The 17,518-nt window shown below is 32.6% G+C and overlaps 1 protein-coding gene across 2 annotated transcripts in view; it reads right to left on the reverse strand.

Moving 5' to 3' along the window:
• Positions 1-8,040: 8,040 nt before the first annotated feature.
• The window catches only part of LOC128244671 (ezrin-like), a 230,160-nt gene continuing 220,682 nt past the window's right edge, over positions 8,041-17,518 (reverse strand). For both annotated transcript variants that reach the window (XM_052962702.1, XM_052962701.1), the window contains one exon: positions 8,041-10,739. In XM_052962702.1, coding sequence (XP_052818662.1) covers positions 10,724-10,739 — 16 coding nt within the window. In that variant the 3' untranslated portion in view covers positions 8,041-10,723. The remainder of the gene's footprint in view (positions 10,740-17,518) is intronic.

The raw sequence follows: 17,518 nt of genomic DNA on the forward strand, positions 1-17,518 counted from the left end.
TTTTAACATGGTGACATTCGCCGTTTGGTTATCGACCTAGTAGGTGCATAATAGGAACATAATGAGCCTCAGCCGAACACAAAATGACCTCCGTCTACTGGGTGATGCCCAAAAAGGCAAATATCTTAAACCATAGCATATTGGTTGTCGCCCGAGTAGGAACATAATAGCGACATTCTATGCCTGAATAGAAGACAGGAACACCTCACCCAACTGGTTGTCAAAGTTTTGGAATCATAAAAAGGACATTTTCAGTCTTGAACAAAACGAGTCTTTACCTTATAAACACTTTAATAAACAGTGGTCTTCACCATGACCTGGCGCCCTATTAAAACATGCCCTGAGTCTGAGCATATAATGACCTCATACTTCTGAGTATTGCCATAGTTTACTCATTATAGGGAGTAACTAGACATGAACTGGGCATAAAGTAACCTCAGACTAGTAGAAACATAAATGAGACGTACTTTATGCAGTGACCTCCGCATGACCTAGTGCAGTAGCGGGCATTAATAAGGTTATCAACCATGCTCAAACGTTCGCATGCCATCTATATTATTGGAACATACTGGGCCTGAGTAAACGTATAATGGCCTACACGTACCAATTGTCGCCCTCATGTGCACATCTAGTGAATCAGCCTTCTGGTTGTCTCCCTGGTTGGCACAAATAAAGACAAACTAGACCTGATTTGATCACATAATAATTGACCGCCGCCTACTGGTTGTCGCCCAGGTAAGCATTCAATAAGGACATATGAGTACTGAGCTGAACAAAAAATTATATCCACCTACTTGTTACCCCGCTAAAAGACACAGTATAGGGATATACTAGGCTTGAACTAAACAGATTGTTGAGAAGAAATATAGTTGGAACATACTAGGTTAAACTGATCGTAGATCCTGGTTATGCCTGACACCCTAGCATGTGCATAAAAGAGACTTACTAGTCCTAAACTGAATGTATAGTGACTTCCGGCATGACCTTGGAACATAGCTTATACTAAACCTAATCTGAACATATGGTGACCGCTGCTTATTGGTTGTTGTCCTAGTTTACACATATAAGGGAAATACTAGACATGAAGTGCATGTCCTTAGGCCATAACCCGGGGCCTTTGTTGGCACATATAAGGGACATAAATAACCTGGGCAGAAGGCTGGAAATATAGTAACCTCCTCCAGCTGGTAGTCCACCCATTAGGCACATGTTATGAGAGTATTAAGCTTGAGGTGAACCTTTGAAGACCACCGCCTGCTTGTTGTCGATCTAATACTAGTAAGCACATAACAGGGACCATACTAGTCATGAGTTTAAAATATAGTTACCTAAACAAACTAATTGTCGACCTTTTAGGTACATACTAGGGACGAGACCTTATGTGAACTAAGCTAAGTGTTCTTTACATTTTGTTTCGAAATAATATACCAATTGAATGGATTACATGGAACTTCGAATTATTTTTGTAGCCGCGTACCATATAAGACGTTTTTGATTATCTATACAGTCGAACCCCGTTGGCATGACATTTTCATTAACAGATGTAGAGCAACATTAAGGAAATACTCAAAAAATGCTTGTTAATAATGTCAAAAGTATTTTGACAAATACAACCTTTGGGTAACATCGTTGCAACCTTTGGGAGACATTGAAAATTTTCACCAGAAGGTCATTTCTTCTTCTCGCTAATTTAATTGCTAACGTTTTTTATCTAATATGTTTTATTATCCCGGTTGTTATTTGAAAAATATATTTGAGTTTTGTTTTGTTTTTTAACCAACGTTCTGATGAAGAGGCTACACGCGTTTTCATTCGGACGGTGAATTGATTTTTCCTTTTTTAATTTCCTAGACATCGCACCTTATTAATTCTTTACTTTTGACTTTAAAATAAGCCATCGTTTATTGCAACAAACAAATACGAATTACATGGTACTTCAAATAAAATTTCTTTGACGCGTACCAAATAAACCCGTTGGCTCGATATATCAGGGACTGGCATTAATAATTCGAGCCTCGCGAATATTGAGCCAAGCGGTATTGCGTATTGTATGTGTATATTTATACGTTAAAGAAATACTTATTAACCTCGTTTGTTGTTTGCTACGTTATCTCCTAAAGAGTAATCATTACCGTGTGCATATTGTGCAGTTCACAATATAACGCATTTAATAATATGAAATAATTTGAAATTTATTTACGCAAAACAATCATATAAACCCATCCATAGAAAACATAAACAACTAATCTTGATACTAAGTTAGTAGGAATACGTGCGAATAGCTTAGGTTGTCCTCTCAAGATTGCTCACCATTTGACAGTTGTATTAATTCTTTGATTTGGAGAAACCTTCAGCGCAATAATTTTATCTGAAGACGCCTGATCAAAACACAATCAGATTTATACCTGTACTGACATTACTTTTAAAACGCATATTAGATGAGTTTGGACATACATACATAAATGTCACATAATGCAAATGTTACGAAAGTTGAATTGGAGATGTTAATCCAACGTTTTTATGATCAATGCGTACTTTGTTGGTTTCAAGATGTTAATAATAGTAAAAAGCTAGAAACGTATGTACATATGAAAAATAATTGTTGTATGTGAACCCAATCTTAACTATATTAATATAATCAAACATAGAATAGCATTTTCACGATTCAGGTGTTCTTAACATAAACTTGATTAAGCTAGTTACAGAGGCATCGATAGAGCAGAAAGACTGTGTACAACGTAAAATATATATGTACTGTCGAAACTGAATATCATGATCTGCTAGTGTGTCCATACTATAGATATCTGAGATCTTTATGTTTACCAAGATATTATTGGTCTTGGCCAACTTTACAATTTTACATGAATAAAAATATTTAATGAATCGTTATCAATTATGTACGCTACATAAACTTGCAAACTGTATATATCTTGCATGTGACCAACGTAATAATTAAGTTGTAAATATGTACACGTTATTGTTATCAACAAATGAACTAGAACAACAAGTTTAACCGTTTTAAAAGATAATCCATCAATATATAAGTCAAAACCAGAATTCAAACCAACATTTAGACACTTAAACGTCTCATTCTATTAAACTAACACAGTGGGCGATTTGTTAAACACGAAATCCTCGTGCACGTTCTTATCAATAAAATATCTATGTCAAATTTGTTCTTATACATGTATTCAACAATATTCAAACCCTATATTTTCATCAGGCACGTTATTTACAAACTTAAATTATTATTGTGTAAATGGAAAAGTTAATGATAACTTAGATTTAACTTGTTCATAGTTTAGATATTTAACAACATAATTTTCTTATGATTAATAGTTACATTTGTGTTTGTATATCAATTACTTGCTCACCGTCTTTAAATTGTATTATGTATAATAGCAATGACATTTTTATGTTTATGCTAATAAAACTTAAACTTGACTCTGACATATTTTTAACATCTGTATTTGTACCAGCTAAAGACAGAAATAACAGTGAAGGAATGTTTGCTCAAACTGTTAAACCATTTAAATCTGATAATGATTATAATACCAATCAAGCAAGTATAATCGATCGGCTTAGCCAAGCAAACAAGTCAAGGTGTGAAAACTGTCATCGAGTAATACACACAAAACAAAATGTTAAATGTTTACTAGAGACCGGAAAATGACATCCAGCGTTGAGAAATATTTAACCTCAAAAAACCAAGCTAACCAATCTAATTGTGTATGAACATATTGAAAAAACAAATACTTTAAATCTTGTTCGAGCTAAAGAGGATATCGAACCTTGCGATACCAAGACACCGAGTTTCGACTGTAATCGAATAGTAATTCATTGGCATCAGTGGCCGATCTGCCGACATGAAAACCTATCATATTTATCATTTTATCACTTCCGATTGCACTTAAGTTTGGGTCGCAATTTTTACACCTTACTTAATATATTGCTTAACGCTATGCCTCTATAACTTTTATATTCACTCGCGTTACCACGCGTTCTTTTCTGTAATATATTGGTGTTATTATTACCCTCTCTCAATGACTCCGGGTATTCTGCGTTATTTAACATTATGTTTTACAATTTGAGCAAATTTGGCTGAACTCATTTCAAATGAATTCTTAAAAAAAAACGGCATTAACATGCCGGAGCACTTTCGCTATAGAAGATATAACATTCTTAAATTCTGATTCCAAGATTATCCCATCTAGCGACTCATAGGCCTTAAAAGGCACATTGAATTCGTTTTCATTATTCGCAGCACCAACAGTTGTTTAAAATGCTTATACAACTCATCTATAGATAAGCCTTCTGAGATGGGTATACTTTTCTTGTACTGAGGTTTCATTTTTTTCCAGACTGTTTTGTTTTTGTTATTGCCATGTTAGCAATTCTACACCCTCATTCTATGTTATTATTATTATTATTATTATTATTATTATTATTATTATTATTATTATTATTATTATTATTATTATAATTATTATTATTATTATTATTATTATTATTATAATTATTATTATTAAATGCGGTCAATCGTTACTGTGCGACTGTAGTAAATTTAAGAATGAATTACGTTTATCGTTATCCCACGCAATGTGTATACTGGGGATGTCCAATTGATCAAGTAATTGAATTCCTGTTTGTAAACAAATACCGTATAAACATATTGTTATTGCCGAGTGGTCATAGAAATGTGTGGAAGGAAGTATTTCAAAGTTGCTCAAAAGAGAGAAATATCGATAGTTAATGATACAATAATCTACCGGGTTATTTCCGTAAGTCTTATGGAAAGTAAAGTCGCTTATTTTGCTATCCTTACTAGTAACTTTTTCCCTGGTTGTCTAAACATTTATCTTTACTTATTATGTTAGGAACATTCGTCAACATTTCTTCGAATTGCTCGTTGTCTATATTATTGTCAAAACTTAAGAAGCCAATTTCATCCGACATGCGGCCGTTTTAATCGCAATTTAATGCAAGTATATAATCAGTGCTATATATTTCGATTTCCTGTTTAGTTTTACCATGTGTATGCCTTTCAATAATCGTAATATTACCTTTAACACTATCCTTAAAATAAATGGAGATATATCCACTATAACGATCTTTTTGTATTTTTATTGCCAAATAAATTACACTGTGCGAATAAGAAGTTCTATGAAAACCAATGACTAAGTTATGACGTAAAGTAATCTTGCATAAGCGTACACATAACGGTAAGGACAATGTAAGAGAAGGATTATGCAATAAAAGTATTTAAAGATAACCTTCCTTAAACAGTTACGGCTTCATCATCATTCATTCCTATTAACAGGCTTTGCATTTTGAAAACCTTGCAAATCGGGACATTGAATGATAAGATAAAACATATAATCATAACATTTTTAACTGAAATATTATCAATCAAAATAGTTAATTGAAACTTGTCAGCGTTATCGCGCTTATTTGACTGTTAGGTTGTTAAACGTATATTTCGCGTGTCGTCTCCATGGTATTATTATATCAAGCTCAGTGGATACACTTAAGTTTGTTGCCTTTAGGTCTTAAATATAAAGATTTTATTAGATCGTGATATTTGATAATTTTGATAATATAATATTAAGTCGAAGTCAAAGTCAATATAGAAACTCAAGTGTTTAGTTTAGGAGATCATTTGTTTGTTATGCTCTAAGACATAATGGCCATTGTAGGTAGAAATGAACATAATGCATGTATGCTAAACGTAATACCCCCACAATACATTTTCATATATAGATGAAGAGCAACAGTATGGAAATACTAATAAATGCTAATAAATAGTTTCCAAAGCATTGGAATAATCCGACCTTTGGGAAACATCGTTGCGACCATTGGGAGACATTGAAAATTTTCATCAGAAGGTCATATCTTCTTTCGACTAATAGTCATAGTCATATCCCAGTTATTATTTTTATATTTATGTTAGGTTTCTTTCGACTAATAGGCATGATGTGTTTAAAGGGACTGTCACACAGATTAAAAAAATAGCGAAAAAAAAAATAAAACCGTCGAAAAATGACATAAACTTGGCATCGATGTGTACAATGCATTGAAACTTAATTATTGAAGTAGCACATAGTTAACAATTAATTTAAAGTTAGCAGTTATTTCGTATTTTTCCATTAAAAAAACATACTGGGCCTGAGTAAACATATATTGGCCTGCTTGTACCGGTTGTGCCCTCATGTGCACATCTAGTGAATCACCCTACTAGTTGTCTCCCTGTTCGGTACAAATAAAGACAAACCAGACCTGATTTGATCACATATTAATTAATGACAGCCGCCTACTGGTTGTCGTCCAGGTAGGCATTCAATAAGGACATATGCGTCCTGAACTGAACAAAGAATGATATCCGCCTACTTGTTACCGCGCTAGAAGACACAGTATAGGGGTAAACTAGGCTTGAAATAAACAGATTGTTGAAAATAAATATAGTTATTACTAGGTACTAGGTTGAACTGATCACACAGTGTCATCCTCGTTATGCCTGACGCCCTAGCATATGCATAAATGAGACTCACTAGTCCTAAACTGAATGCATAGTGGCTGCCGGAATGACCTTGGATCATAGCTTATACTAAGCCTAATCTGAACGTATGGTGACCGCCGCCTATTGGTTGTCGTCCTAGTGTACACATAGAAGGGAAATACTAGACATGAAGTGCATGTACTTAGGCCATAACCCGGGGCCTTTGTTGGCACATATTAGGGACACAAATAACCTGGGCAGAAGGCTGGAAATATAGTAACCTCCTCCAGCTAGTAGTCCACCCATTAGGCACATGTTATGAGCATATTAAGCTTGAGGTGAACCTTTGAAGACCACAGCCTGCTTGTTGTCGACCTTGTTCTAAAAGCACATAACAGGGACCATACTAGTCATGAGTTTAACACATAGTCACCTGTACAAACTAATTGTAGACATTTTAGGTACATACTAGGGAGGAGACCTTATGTGAGCTAAGCTATGTGTTCTTTACGTTTTGTTTTGAAATTATATACCAATTGAATGGATTACATGGAACTTCAAATTATTTTCTTTGCCGCGTACCAAATAAGACGTGTTCAATTATCTATACAATCGAACCCCGTTGGCATGACATTTTCATCAACAGATGTAGAGCAATATTAAGGAAATACTAAAAAAATGCTTGTAAATAATGTCAAAAGTATTTTGAAAAATACAACCTATGGGTAACATCGTTGCGACCTTTGGGAGACATTGAAAGTTTTCACCGGAAGGTCATATCTTCTTTCGACTAATAATCATGGCGTGTTTTATAATAAGATACTATTGCGTACGTCTTTTTATCTAATATGTTATGTTATCCCAGTTATTATTTGAAAAAAAAATGTTAAGGTTTCTTTCGACTAATAGGCATGATGTGTTTAAAGGGACTGTATCACAGATGAAAAAATAGCGAAAAAAAAAATAAAATTGTCGAAAAATGACATAAACTTGGCATCGATATGTATAATGCGTATAATGCATTGAAATTTAATGAAGTAGCACATAGAGTTCGAACCCGGGTCCCGTCACCTTTCATTTTGTTACTTTTTTTACAATTTTGACAATAAAGCGTAACACATTTCTATTAGATAATTGTCCTGAGATTCGTTACAAAAAAAAAATGGTGCCAATCTGTTATGACCTAATAATAAAGTATCGTTTATGGTTACAAACATATGGGGTTGGTAGTCAGGATGAACTATTTATATATTCATTTTTATAGTTTTTTACACTGATAGCCAGAAAAAAGTGCCATAGTAGTTCTGTTCATTAAACGTTAATCAACAGTTATGATGCTATTATTTATAAATATTAATATAGTATAAATAAATTATTGGGATGGTATACCAAATATCTTGCTGTTCTTTAAAGCGCACTTAAGATTTGAAATTACTTGAATGGCTTGGATAATCATAACTTACATAAACATATAGAACAAAACAGAACAGAACGCAATGTTTATTTAAATTAATAAATCATCATTATAAACACAGAATGAAAAAGTAGCATGCATGTAATAAATAAATAAGTAAAGCCTATGGATATTTTGGTAACTATACTAACAATACATATGGTATACACAAAACTAACATATTTAACAGCAATATAATGTGAGAATGTCATTTAAGATATCATGTATTTATGTCTCTTATCTTAAAAGCCTTAATACAAAAAATCGCTAATTTTATTAACATAGTTTTTTTCCAGAATTTAGTTATGATATAGATTTTATCATACTTGGATTTCTAACATAATATCTAGGAATATAGGTCTGTCGGATTTCATTATACATTGGGTAAGCAAAAACAAAATGGAACTCGTCTTCTATATCGTTTAGATGGCACAGTGTGCATTTTCTGTCTTTTCTAGGTATATTTTTATAAAAAAATATTTCACGGTCATCGCAGAAACTCCCATCCGGCAGAATTCGAGCCAGCATTAAGAAATTTAGCTAACCGCGCTGCTGTATTTAAACTATACTATTATGTTGAATTCCATTAGAGAACTGCTTTGACACAATTACACCGAGTACCTCGTCTTAGCCCAAGGAATTAAAAGTGATTTGAGGATTGTAAAGTATTGAAGAGTATAAATAATAGCTCTAGATTTTCACGATAAAGTCTCGGCGATATCTTTGCATGGTTTTATTCATTTTTTGTAATATATTATGAATGGGAGTTCATTAAATAATGTTGTTTCTGAATGGTTGATTTAGTTTTGTTCAACAATGATTTTGTGACGTCACGATTTGGATTCGACTGATTTAGTTTTTATTCACATACATGTGGTATTGATCTTTGTTTGCCTTCTTAGTACCTCAAATATCAGTGGTTATTTGTTAACGGATCGTCGGAATATTTTATCTACACTGAACCTTATCCGGGCTGTATAATTATTTACCATGCAATATAAGATTTTCAAAAAAGGAAAGTTCAAAATTAATGAGTAGGCTTGTCGCTGGTTTATCTACTTGTTTTACTTGTTATGTATATCCGATCAGAACCAAGTACCGGCTGTCTTGACGTCATCATTTTTAAGATAGAAACAAATGTACATTCCAGTAAAGAAAATAGAGTTTTGCTACTCATATGTAGCTCCAATAAATGTCAACCTGTCGTATTTATCGCAACTAATTCCAAATATTACAAACATCGGCAGCTTTTGTCATACCTTTATCAAATGTTTTAATTGTCTTGAAAGAGTCGATATACAACGAAGGGCATAAACCGACGTGGACATTTTTACAAAGATTAGGTCCAAACGAAAGGCACCATGGTGTGCTTTATGTGAAAAAACAGGCGCAATTTCTAAAACATTGTGACATATGCGGTAGATGAAACATTTCAGGGTGATATATCACATACAATAAATAAACGACATACACCTATACAGTCCTCCATTTGTTGACTTTATGCTCAAACATCAAAAACGTCTGTCACGTTTATCAAACAGAGATATGATCAGACAGTGCGATCTTGTTTATCTTTTTTCTCAAATTTGTTAAATTTACGTCTAAAAGAGCAATGGTTCGGGGGTTACGTGGAATATTTTTTGCTTTTGTTTTACCTTCTGTCGACATATATTTGTAAACAAAAAATAATTATTTACATTTCATGGTAGCATGTAAATGAATATCAAATGCAACCTTTCACCAGATATATGTTAGCCAGTTATTTTATACACGATGTATATTATCTTAACCAGTTTGAAATTAAATAAGAGTTTTTGTTTTTGTTTTAAATACTTATCCAGAACGCATTGTAACATACCTTTTAGCGAGCGTTCTAAGATCGTAAAAATATTTTTTGCGCGCATTTATATTGCTTTAATCAAAATTCTAGCTTTTTTGTATGAACACTATTATGTTTTTCAATGCCCATTCACCTGATCTCCAATTTTTCAAAAGTTTTTCTTTGCGGTGGTCTGCGGTGGACATTAAAATAAAATAATAGGGTTTGTGATGATATTGCTGATTACCTTGGAATGTTTAATAATCTTACAAGTATCAAGATTATAAACTTAGTTTTCACAAAATGAGCATTTATAGAAATATCGAAGACTAAACCAATATATTTTTTGGTTAAACGAGAAATGTAAATCGCATTAAAATGAAGTTGTTTTAAGACAACATTAACAATAAATTTAAAAGAAGATGGATTAATTGAACAAATAGTTATAAATCTTATTACGTATTTTAATTCTGAGATAAGGTTGTTGTGCACATATCTTGAATATCTGAAATACGATCTGTCTTAAACAAATAACATTGCAATCGACGCATTAAATAAACAAGAACAGTAGTACGAGTAAGTCAAGAATTGTGCTAATGAAAAGCCTGTGAACCTGGGAACTGTTCATTCATAATCGATGGATATCAGAAAATTGCATTGTCAATTATCAAAACGTATTGATCCTGTAAACACTGATATTTTAAAAACATTACAGTGACCTTTGATACTTTTCACTTTCAGAAGTTCAACTTCTAGTTTTGTTTCTAAACACTGAACCTGGTATTTGTTAAGCTCGAACCATTCATCATCTTTACTCGAAACATACTTTAAAACGATCAGACCAAATGCACGTATCACATATTCAATTTTTACAACCTTATATAATGTGTGACTGTTTACAGTAATTCCAGTTATCCGCAGTTTGTCTTCTTTTTTCTTCAATTTATAATTTCGTTCATGTGTACGTTTCCCTGAAAACAAATATCAGGTTAATTTAATATGCAAATCAATATATTTTAAATTATTTACAGCTATTAAAACAATAGAGTTTGAAAACAACCATGGCAAAAGAAGAACAAGGTTATGACGAACAGATTATAACAAAAGTACATGCAAAATAAAGATGTAATAAACACAGACTGTATAAGATTCAATTAACATCAATTGTACTTTGTTGCCGATGTTAAGTTTTGAAAAGTGAAATCGACATAAAAGGAATGCATAGGAACTATACGATCGGTTTTGTTAAAATCGCAAGTTTATTCTATATTGTGTTTTGTTTATGAAATACTTGTATCACCATCTTAAACCAACAAATAAAACGAGCCTGTCAATCATTTTGAAAGTTTGTGTGATTTTCTGTCCTAGAGCTAGATGTTTTGGCTGTTGGTACCGTTATGAACAAAACAGAGTTTTGACTTAAGCATAACAGGTCATCCTCACATTACACAAATATAAAACAGAAATATAGAACACGCACGCATGCACGTACGCACGCACACAAGAACAAGCACGCACGCACGCTCGCACACACACACACACACGCACGGACGAACGCACAAACGCACACACACACAGACACACACACACTCAAGCAATCAAAACTTAATATATTTACATTAGATCGCGTTTTAAATGATTTTTGTGTCAACAACAGGTTTTTTAGAAATTACTCAAATGGAAAGAAAATGAAAAACATCAACCACGTTTCACACAAATCAGCTTGAAGGATGGTTGATATGAAAGTTATTTAACACAGGAACCTTGAATATTACAGAAATAAATAAAATGAAATAAGAAAACAGAGGCATAATTGCCGTTTATGAAGGCAACTGATACATATGGATTGGAGGTACACCATTTGTGATAAAACAGCAACAGATAAACATGTAAAAATGGAATAAAAGACGGATTGTATGTTGTTTGTTTTAATCATATACCTTGCAGTGCGTTTTTCAATTAATTAATTGAATTAGACTTCCAAACTCTTTCGTTCAGAAAACAATCAGAGTCAATTATTAATGAACAAAGAGATCAAGTCACTCTTGAACAAATGCAAACTTTCCATTAGTTTTTTAACGAAGCCAGCCATCAATTTGTGTCATTTTAACTTCTTTAAATATAGACAATGCAAGAGATTTGAGTAATAAAGCTTTAACCAAGCTGACTTAAAATAGACCGCCTGTGAAAATACCCATCACAAGACGGTAGGCGGAGTCGAAATAACAAGACCGACCAATCAACGATCCGAATCCGCTACAGGGATAAGCACCCTCTATTGAAAAATGTACTGGACGCGTGGCCTCTGTAAACACACACGGGGCTTAATGGTCTTATCCGATAAATCAATACTCAACCACATGCTACAAATGCATTTGCGTTTACGATTGGGGAGGAATTCAAGTCATTAGTATGATTTATTTCAATTGCTAAAGTGAATTTGATGTTATATTTTAGATACTTAGACATTTGGTATCTTTATAAATATAAACATAATTCAAAATAAAATACTTAATCGATATTAATGTCATTACTACACACGTTTTTGTTTTTGATTCTGAAAATTGATATGGTTTCCGTTAATGTAGGTCTTATACATTTGATTTAAACATAAACTATTTCAATGAGGCATTCATTTAATGAACGCTACAAATCAATTATGTGTTATTTAATATCATTGTAGTGTCCCAAGTCCTATCTCAAGCCTTCTTTAAGTGACAATTGATCCCCGACCCGAAACTCGTGTGAATAACTTCTGGGTATTGATCTTCTATTTCAATTATCTTGTGTTCCCTATTTTTACATAACATTTATTCAGCATTAAATGGCATTCATAGGAAAAGAGTAAACAAACAAGCTTCACCCAAAGTTAGTAGGAATACGTACGAATAGATTACGTTGTACCGATATATTAAATATTTGATAATATAGTTTATTATGAATAGTTATTTTTGTGTTTGTATATAAATGACTTGTTCACCGTCATTTATATTGTATTATGTATAAAAGCAAGGACATTTTTATGTTAATGGTAATAAACCTACTTGACATACTTTTTACGTCTGTATTCGTGCCAATTAAAGACCAAAATTAAAGTGAAAGCATGTTTGCTCAAACTGTTAAACCATTTAAATCTGATAAAAAATATGATACCAATCAAGCAAATCTAATCGATATGCTACTCGGCTTAATGAAGAACAAGCAAACAAATCAAGGTGTGAAATTCATACCTGAACCAGCAAAAATGACTCTGAGAAAAGCAAACAAATCGAAATGTGAAATTCTTACTAAGGACAGCAAAATGACATCGAGCGTTGAGATATATCAAACATCAAGCTAGCCGATCGAATTTTATACGAACATATTGTAAATTCAAATACTTTAAATCTCGTTCGAGCCAACGGAATATCGAACCATGCGATACCGAGCCAAGGAGCTTCGACTGTCATCAAATATCAATGCTTTGTCATCATTGGCCGATCTGCCGACATGAAATCCTATCATTTTTATGATTTTGTCACGTCCGAAAGCATTTTCGTTTGGGTCTCATATTCATCCGCCTTTATAAGGCAAATTGAATTATTTTCATTATTCGTATTTATTATTATTATTATAACCATTATGATTTCTATCATTAAACGTTTTATCATTACTTTAAATATTTTAACCGTATTGAATTATTTACCGTATTTCTACCTGTACCAATTGTGATTTTTTTCAGTAAATGAGTCATCTAAGCTATGAATGTTTGTATTATAAATATTGTCACACAACGCGTGTGTTTGTCTTATAGCCATATCTCTGTAGAATTACTATATCATATCCTCTTAAGATGTTAAAAATTCAGAATCGCAAAGTTTTTCTACTAAGTCCATTTATATTCCACGAAAGAATGCAATAACCAGTACTACTAAATTCTGAGCTATGTCTTTTTATAAACAATAATCATTTTTTCCAAAAAACAACGTTTGCAATTATCATTGGACTTTTTAAACTATGCGAATAATAAGATTAGTGATGCAAATCAAAAACTATGTTATGATGTACAATAATCTTTCATAAGCGTACACATAACGGTAAAGGCAATGTCAGAGAAGGATCATGCAATGCTAATACATGTTTAACGATAACATTCATTTTACAGTTTCATGCTTATTAACAGCCTTATTGAACGAATATTTTGCATTCAATGTATTATGAGTGCGTCGCCATGGTATTATTCTATGAAGCTCATTGGATATATCATAATATGTTGCCTTTATGTCTTAATTATACAGATTTTATTAGTTTGTAATATTTTATAGTCTGCAGACACAACGTCAAACAACACAACATTGATAACTTTGGACAAATCCGACCTTTGGGTAACATCGTTGCGACCTTTGGGAGACATTGAAAATTTTCACCAACCGGTCATTTATTTTTTCGACCAATAGTCATTGTTTAATAATACATTATTATTGCTTACGTTTTTTATGTGATATGTTATATTATCCAAGTTGTTATTTGATTATTATGTGTGAGTTTTGTATTCTTTTAGAACCAATGTTCCGATAAAGTGTCCACACGCGTTTTGATTCTGATGGAGAATTATTTTTTATTTTTTAACTTTCTAGACATGACACCTTGTCACAATGGTGGTCCCGTATAGATGCGTGCTTGCGTAAGTTCATCAGTGCTTCGTGTGTCCGTTCGGCTTGTCAAGACTTAAGTTGAACATGCATGGAAGCTCACTATGACCAGGAGGCGTGTCTCACACAGTATCCTAAACTATGTAACTCAAAGGTTAAGGTCAGTTGTTAATTGTCAGAGTACTGTTGAACGAATTAATCTGGAATAAAGCTTATTCGGGCAGTTTCTTAACTATGCAATACTCTAGTATACACTTTTGTATACACTTTTTTAAAACACGGAACGTTCAAAATTGATGAATAAACGTGTCGTGTTTGCGTCCGTTTATACCGACAGAGCCTTGTCCGGGATGTATCTTGAGTACATCAATTTTCAAATAGAAACAAATGTTCGTTCCAGTAAAGAAAGTAAAGTTTTGCTACTCGCTTGTAGCATTTTGTGGCATATATATCGCAACTTACTTCAAATGTAACAATCATCAGCCGTAAATGGAATACCTTTATCATATGTTCCAACTACCTTAAACACACATCGAAGGGAATAACAGGGCGTTAAAAAATAAACAACATTTAGGTTTAAACAAAAGGGCACACTGATGTGACATATGCGATAGACAACTGCGACATCTAAAACATATTAAAAAAGAGCAAATATTGTGATATTTAGAACTTTACCCCTGAAGTAAATTTTGAAAAATATGCGACATATGATGTAGGTTTTACATAAACGGTAGGAAAAATATTCAAGGATGCTCCATCTCATAAATAATATACAGGCCATACATACAGTTCTCAATGGCAGACTTTATTTCCGAACATCAAAACCTTCTGTCACAGTATTCAAACAATGACATTATCAGTCACTGCGATCTTATTTATCTTATCTAATATTTGTTAGATTTTCGTCTTAAAGATTAATGATGGACCACGTGGGTCAAATGTCGTTTACTTTTATTTTACGTTTTTTGTCGACCTATATTTGAGAACAAAACATGATTAATCACAATCCACGGTAGCATTTGAATGCAGATCAAAAGCAACTTTTCCCTTTAAATATGTAAGCCACTATTTTGTCTATGATATCAACCAATTTCAAATAAGAGTAGGAGTCGATCTCAATCTCATTCAAAAACAGATAATCGAATGTTTGGAAGACATAACTTTTCGTGAACGTTTCTGAAGTAAGCAAAATGAGTATTTGCGGGAATGTAAACTGCTTACAATTGTTAACCAAATTACTGACATTCTAACATTCCTGTATAAAAGGTATTCTGTTTTATCTTTCCCAATAAATACTTTTTAAACATCAAAACATGTCCAGTCCTACTTTTTTACACCAGGGCTCCAATTTTTCGAAAATGTTCCTATGCGGTGGCTAGTGGTAGGCATTTGTTAACATAAGATGACTTGTCATGATACTGCTGATATCATCATTCTGGAGTGTTTTATGATCATATCAAGTTTCAAAATTATAGTCTCAACTTTGAAAATGAAAGTTTCTTGAAATATCGAAGATAATTATTTTGGTTGAACTAGAAATAGAAATCTCAACACATTAACATAATTTCGTTATATGACAAAACAAATAAAGATAATAGTAGATTGATTAAGTAAAAGGACTTTAATACCTATCACGTACATTAATGCTGAAATAAATTTTATTAGTTATCACAGATATTCAACTCCTAGTTTTTCAAAACTTTTTTTTCGCTGGAATCATACATCATCATTATTGGAAAGCATATTTTAAAATGATCAGACTAAGTGCACAATCTCACTTATTTAATGGTGAATTCTTACAACAGAATGCTTGCTAAGAAGGTTTATAGTAAATCCATGTGTCCGTATTTTGTCTTTATTTCTCTTCATTTTTTTTTTTTTTCATTTGGCAGTTTCTATAAAAACAAATATTTATATAAGATAATGTGCAAAGCAATAGATTTTAGAATTATGTAAAAATGTTAAAAACAATAGATATGGCGTATGAAGAAAAGGATAGTTACGAACAGAATTTGACAAAAAAAACCCTATTCATGCAAGATATAGATATAACGCGTTTAGTCTGTATAAGATTCAAACAACATTAATCTTGCTTTGGTAACGATGCATACATAGTCTTTAGTTAATTTTCTCCACCTTTTTGTGTGGTCTCTTCTTGTGTTCTGGCTTTTGACGTTAAAGCTTTTCGATCACTTCTGATTGATCTCTTTCCAGAATCATTCTCTATAATGCCATTTTCTAACTTTTTCATGTAAACACAACTTACTAAGTCAGTGCAGTTATTTATTATGAAAAAGTAACAGAAAATACATGCCATTATGATTTAAGACGGATGGAGGACATATGCGCCCGGTTTCGTTACACTCGTCAGTATTATCTGTTTATCATATATTGTATTTTGTCAATGCAATAGCTTTGATTAGCAAGTGAACACTATCTTAAATGTATTTACAATAAAAAGGTTAATACATAGATACATTAACTTGCATAGAAACATGGCATCAGCACTACAAAAAGACAGTTAGGTATGTCACATAAATTAATATACAAAAAATGTTTTTGAGCCATACTTGACACTCACTACACTCCCTGCGTTGGGAGTGTTTCTGCATGTTGCCTGAAAATACATCAAGGCAAACTCTGCATTAAAGTAACGTAATAATACTGCCTTGTAACACACAGAACTTTTATTCATTTATTTCATTATATTATTGACGACATATTATTTCAATATGAGATATGAAAACACACACCTTCCCCTCCATTGTTCTGTTATTGCTCTGCGACGTAGTTAAATGAACGTTTTATGTGACTTCGCAAAAGAGCCCTGGAATCAACCAATTCTTTGAATGTTTGTGTAATGTTCTGTTCTAGGGCAAGACTTTTTGACTGGTTGTTGGTACAGTCATGTTTTTTGTTGTTGGTGTTTTTTTTCATAGTCAGCATTGCAGTGCTCTCTGTGACAACGTGTTAAGAAGAGGTAGTGCATTTTTAATTAATCATATGAATTTGACTTCTCAAAATTTATTCGATCAGAAACGATCAGAATCAATAATGAACTAACAAAGACATTAAAATACTGCCAGCCATGACATAGTATCATTATATGTCTTCAAATT

This window comes from Mya arenaria, chromosome 8 (assembly GCF_026914265.1).
Source record: "Mya arenaria isolate MELC-2E11 chromosome 8, ASM2691426v1".
Lineage (NCBI taxonomy): Eukaryota > Metazoa > Mollusca > Bivalvia > Myida > Myidae > Mya > Mya arenaria.